The sequence below is a fragment of the Pteropus alecto genome, unplaced genomic scaffold (assembly GCF_000325575.1).
Source record: "Pteropus alecto unplaced genomic scaffold, ASM32557v1 scaffold45, whole genome shotgun sequence".
Lineage (NCBI taxonomy): Eukaryota > Metazoa > Chordata > Mammalia > Chiroptera > Pteropodidae > Pteropus > Pteropus alecto.
Window position 1 is genome coordinate 22,705,109 of NW_006442491.1, and position 6,059 is coordinate 22,711,167.

At 42.5% G+C, this 6,059-nt stretch overlaps 1 protein-coding gene across 3 annotated transcripts in view; it reads right to left on the reverse strand.

The window, feature by feature from the left end:
• Positions 1–2,353, reverse strand: part of SAMHD1 (SAM and HD domain containing deoxynucleoside triphosphate triphosphohydrolase 1) — a 44,562-nt gene extending 42,209 nt beyond the window's left edge. Inside the window, exon 1 of one of the 3 annotated variants that reach the window (XM_025039850.1) lies at positions 1,999–2,352. In XM_025039850.1, coding sequence (XP_024895618.1) covers positions 1,999–2,215 — 217 coding nt within the window. In that variant the 5' untranslated portion in view covers positions 2,216–2,352. Of the gene's footprint in view, positions 1–1,998 lie in introns of all 3 variants that reach the window. The other 2 variants (XM_006921792.3, XM_015597188.2) reach the window with 2 other exon arrangements.
• Positions 2,354–6,059: the final 3,706 nt, after the last annotated feature.

The following is a 6,059-nucleotide window of genomic DNA, read 5'->3' on the forward strand; positions in this document are numbered from 1 at the left end:
CCTACCCCCAAGTGATTTTATAACTTTGGTTACGGAATCTAATGTTTTTTTGTTTTGTTTTGTTTCTTAAATGTTTTTTTTGTTCCCTTATGGCTGAGGGGAATCCAATGTTTTTTGATGAGAACACTTGTTAAGGTACAGCTGGCATGAATTCTGGAATCTAAATACCTAATCTTAAAACCCAGCTCTGCTTTTTTGTAGCTGTGTGACCTCTGGAAAATTACTTACCATCTTTGGACTTCAAACATGTCACCTGTAAAAAAATACGGATTATAGTCTCTAAATTTGAGAGTTCCTGTGAGACTGTATTCCATGAGGAAAGAGACCCAGCATCTTGTGCTTAGCTTTGTCAAATAAAAACAAATCTGGGCTTAGATAGAGATTTTAATTAGAAAGAAAGACCCACTGCAATAGGGAGAGCATTCTGATCTCAGAAATTTACATGCGGTTCAAAATCAAACAGAAAGGTGTTGCTTTTTGTATAGAGTAAAAGAGGGGCGAGCAGAAATAAGCAGGACCTTTGGAGAGGAAGCAACCCTAAACTGGGTCTGACAGGACAATGTTCCCAGGAAAAGTTGATCAAGGGACATATTTCACTTTTTTTAGTGTTTGCTCTGTCTTGGAGGCAAGCAAGAGTTCAGAGGCCTGTAGGAAAGAGAGAAGCTGACTAAAGTTCGGTCAAGACAAAGCAGACAGTAAGAAATGAGCAACTGGACACTTGGTCAGTTTTTACCAATAAAAAGCGCACAACGTTTTCTATTAGCAATAGACTGTAAGCTCGAGAACAAATCATTCTGAAGGCTGATGAAATAATCTACAGAACACCACTGAAACAGAGAGCCAAAAAAGCCAATCACATTTGGGAGACAGAAAATATAAAACTACTTCATCCCTACCTGTTGCTATTCAAAGAAAAATTCCATCCCAGCAGTGGAGAGAAATAAAAGGTGGAAAGTGAAAAAGAGAAGTACAATTTCCACACCCATCATGTTATCTCTAAGTCTTGAACCACTAAAGTTTCTCCCACCCTAGTTCCCCATCCTAGGCAAAGAGGTCTCCACCCAACAATTGCAAAAGTTTAGAGAATATGCAAACCACACTACTTTCCTATTGGATACCACAGAGGATAAGTCATGATGAGCTAAACTTCATATGAGAAATTGACTGGATTTCATGTGAATAGAAACTTGAACTTGAGCCAGTTAAGTCTATTATAACTTGCACATCTCTCCATTTGATGTTGCCAAGTTGTGGGTCGCTGAGAGTTCAATAGTCAGCTGAACAACCCCAGTGTCCAGATTTAGAAAGAGAAACAGCTTTTGAAGAAGTAAGCAAGATCATTACCAGGCTCTGCATGTACAGTCAACAAACATTTATTGAGCCCTAACTGGGATGCGATGGTAGGCGAAGCAGATTTAGACGTAAACCCAAACGGGTTCCTCCCCCTTCAGGAAATCCCCAAATTGTGTGTGTGTGGGGGGGGGGATGTTAAGGGAGAAGAGTTGTGTGGAGGAAACAAATTTAAAAGCATCAAAACACATTCTAACGTGGCAAGTGTTCAGGGTGCTGAGGTAGCACAGAGAGGTGTCCCAGCCTGGTAAACCTTAATGACCAAGACCCTCCAACCAGAGTCCCAGGGAAACGTTCTTCTAACTTAAAAAAAAAAAAAAAAAAAGGACCTGAATCTCACCTGTCCGGCCCTGTAGTGTCAAGTTCCTGAAGAAACCCACCAGATTTAGACTAACTGTCCTACCCAGGTTCACAATCCCCAAAGTCTGCTTTCTTCCTCAGGGTCCCCAATCCCAGACCCTCCATTTCTCCTTCCTCCATCTCAGGGTATCACTCCTGGGCGTCCCCCACCTCAGGTCCACCCCTTCTGGTGCCTCCCGCGTCAGGTCTCCCTTCTCCGCTTTGGGTCCTCTTTGAGGCCCCCGGCTCACTTGCGCATTCTCAAACCTGCTGTCCCCGCCTCCACCCCTAGCCCTCTACCCCGGATACCTCGGACGCGGTCCAGCACTCTGGGATCTTTGAAGTCACAGTAGATTAGGAAGCGGCACACCTGCTCCGGGTCCCAGATCTTGTGGTTGCGGTGGAGCTTGGAGTCCGGGGACTCTGCAGCCGCAGCGGCAGCGGCAGCAGTGTTCGGCGGGGTTCTTAGAAGGCTGGCATCGAGTCGGCACTTTTTGGGGGTCTGCTCGGAGTCGGAGCACTGCATGGCTAAAACCAGAGCTCCACAGAGAACAGTCAAGAACAGCGGCGCACGGCTCTCACGCAGGCGCACTGACAGCCCGACTCTGGTGGCGAGTTAGCTGGCTCAGCGTTGCCAGCCTACTGGCCTCCGGCGCAGGCGCACTGACAGCTCAGACCTCAGGGCCAGACAGCCCAGCCACTTCAGCCAGCTGGTACTCTGCGCAGGCGCAATGATAGTCCAATGGTTCCCCCACCCCCCTACCCCCACTCCCCTTCTGGCGTTTATGAGAAACTGAACTGGGAGAAACGGAACTAAGGGTGGTGCTAATAAGGGCAGGGGCGTGGAAGTCTGGCCACCATCGGAGCACGGGCTCGTATAGTGAATTGAGGGTATCTTTCTCCGAATGAGTACCCCTGGCTTACTTATGTTTCAGGTGCCCCAAACTTAAAAGAAACCTAAAAGGTTATCAGGCTGCCAGCATCTTCCCAATGAAGAGAGAAATGGGCGAGAAGCTGAACTAGAAGACACTGGAATGACTCCAGATCTGATCGAGAAGGTGTCTTTTTGCATTTCAGAAGTTCTCCAGTATTGCTGGACAGTGAGAGGGTCCTGGGGATGCCTGTCCATGAACTCTTAGCCTATCTTCAGGTTTCCATATAGGAACTGACTTCAGACTTCTCTCCAAAAGAATCCACAACCCCTCTCTCCATCCCAACACCCTGCCCAGATGAAAACAAGTGACCGATCTGATTATTTAGAGTTTATCTTCAAAGACTTTTACTACCTGGTGGTAACAGTCTGAAAGTGGCAGGCATCTCCCTCTCATTTCAGCCACTCTGGAGCAGCATCCAAACTTCCCTATAACTCCTGGTCCATGTGGGTAACTGGTAAAAGGACTACTACTATCACTTCTAAAGCCAATATACCTTCCTATTAACCCAGCCATGGACCCACATAGGGGTTAAAGGATGAATGAGGCAGGTAATCATCAAGCCATATGAACTAGCAAGTTAGTAGTGAGCAAAATATTCTTAGCAAACGCTTTGATCTTTACTGCCAGACACCGTTCTAAGGGCTTCACAAATATTTATTCATTTAAGTATCACAATAACCTTAAGATGTAAAGAACTGAGGTACAAAGAAACAAGTAATTAGCCTAAGGTCACACAGCTAGGAAGTCATGAAACCTGGATTCAAACCCAGGCACCCTAGCCTGGTTCCAAAGTCCATGTTTTTAATTACTTGCCAACAATTGCTTATTAATCGGAGTTTCGATATAAAATTATTTTATATTAATTAACTCAAATTTTAAAATTTCTTCCTTGTCCTATACTCCCGTGGGAGAAAGTACAGAGAGGTATACTTGCCCTCCATCTACACAGAAGGGCCAGCCTCAGAATAACTTGAGGGAAAACAAACAGTTGTCAAGACTTGTGAAACCAAAACAAAGTGGTAAAAGAGATTATCAAATAGCATATGTGTGCAAAACATATTTTACCTTGGAAACAGCTGGTTTGAAAACTTGTGTTTATAAGGCTTGTGGGGAAATCTGCCCTGTCAGCAAAGTTTCCTGAGCAGCGGAAGGTGATATAAGTAGGGTTTTACATTTAATTAGATGGGTTTTCTCAAAAGCAATTGTTTTCTTAAACATTTTTTGATTTTTTTTCAATTGCTTTTGAGAAACTTACTTTTCTATTTGTTTCTGTTTTTAAACAAAATGCCACATTTATTATTTTTCTCTAATCCCCGACTTTCTAGGGGCCCTAGATCTTGTGCAAGGTAGTTGGTTACTTACTCAAGGTCAAATGGCTGGTAAGTAAGAGGATCAAGATTCAAAGTTGACTCAAAAACTTCAATGCTAGTCTATGGCCATGCTGCCCTGAACAAACTTGCTTGCTTCTGATCTCAGAGGCTAAGCAGGGTTGGGCCTGGTTATTACTTGGAAGGGAGACCCCCTAGGAAGACCAGGTGCTTTAGGAGTAAGCAATAAAAAATAAGGGATTGTAAGGTGACGAGGTCCTTGCAATCCGTGAGGTCAACCAAGGGTTGCCTCACTCCCCAAAATAAAAAAATAAATTAAAATAAAACTTCAGTGCTTTCCAATCCCCAGTTTGGGATTCTACTTACAGTCCTGGTTATCTCCATCCAGTCACTCCTGGGAACAAATACCTACTACTCTGGTTATATTGAGAGAAATGAGTCCTTAAGCTCTCCTCTGATCTCATTATGTTAGACTAGAAAAGACTATATCTCAATGCCAGCTACAGCTACCACTCCCTAGTCCATTCTTTTTTTCCATCTGCCCATATTCCAAAGCCAAGCCAAAACCCTTTTTTAAAAAAAGTATTGATTTTCTTGTCTGATAAAAATAGCGCTCAAGAAAGAAAACTTGGAAAACACAATGTATATATACATACATACAGATCTAAAGAGCACCTGCTGGCATGTGCCTCATAAGTCTTTTCCTGTTCATAGATATAGAAATTTATCTGCAGGATTGGCAATCCTTTGAAAAAAGGAGACCTTGCAAAATTACAATAGCTACCATATTTGAGTACTTACTATGGGGTCAGACATTTTACTTGTGCTTAACTTTATAATTCTTAATCCTCTTAACCTCATTAGATAGGTATCATACTAGTTGCACTTATTTGGTTATTAATACATTTGTTCATTCATTCAATAAATTTTAATATTGACTGGGTACTTACTAATTTGCCTGGCATCTAAGACACATCAATGAGCAAAAGAAACAAAAATCCCTGCCCTAGAGAAACTTATATCCTAGTGAGGGGAGACTAGCAGTGAATAATAATATAATTAACAATAATAAGCATGTTAGAAATTGGTGCTATGGAAAAAAAATTTTAAAGAGTAGTGGAGGGGCCTAGGGTTGCAATTTTGGATAGGGTGGTCATAATAGGCCTTTTGAGAAAATAATATTTAAGCATATACTTGGAGGAGATGAAGGAGTCAGCCATTCAGGTATCTGAAGGAAAAGCATTCCAGACAAAGAGAACAGAAAAGGCTTTAAAAGTGCAAAGTGCAAAGGCTTTGAAGCAAGAGCATGTCTGGAGTTGAGAAACAGCAAGGAGGCCAATGTGCATAGGCAAAATGATTAAATGGGGAAGTGCAAACAGCTTAAGGATTCATTTCTCTCAATATGACCAAAAAAGGAGAGTGCAAACCATGTAGGAACACCAGGGCTATAAGCAGCAAGCAGCTCTGAGGTCTCATCTTTATGGCTCCACATCTAGAGCTGAAAGAACACCTCTGCTCCTCCAGTTCCAAAAGGAAATTATAAGGGAATGACTTCAACAAGTTTCAGTTGCATTCATTCTTGGGCCAATTGCTGTGTTATAAAATGATTGACCCAATCAGGTCATATGTTACTCCCTGGGTGAGAGGGCAAGGTCTTGTATCAGGAAGAAGAAAATTAATTCTGGACAAAGACCCCTCATGTTATTAAACCCATTTAGCAGATATGGAAATGAAGCTCAGAGAGGTGAAATGACTTGTCTAGGGTCATACACATGTAATAGGGATTTGGGATTTGAAACTAGATTTGCCTTGAACACTATTGTGTTTTTTTTTTTTTCCTGCAATTTGAGCCATGTACAAGTTCAGTTGTTCCCGGTCCAAAGTCTGTATCCCTGATGCTTCAAAAGGCCAAAATTTGAAACCTCAGAATTTGGAGTAGGGAAAGGTGTGTTGATCAAGAAGTTGCCAATTGAAAATATGGAAGCCCTAGTGGTACTTCAACCCATCTTAAGAAAGTACAGAGTTAAGGCTTCTTTTATGTCAAGGAAAGGGAATATGGGAGGGGCAAGAAGTTATTGACCCAGCAATTTGGAAGACAAGGTAGTGG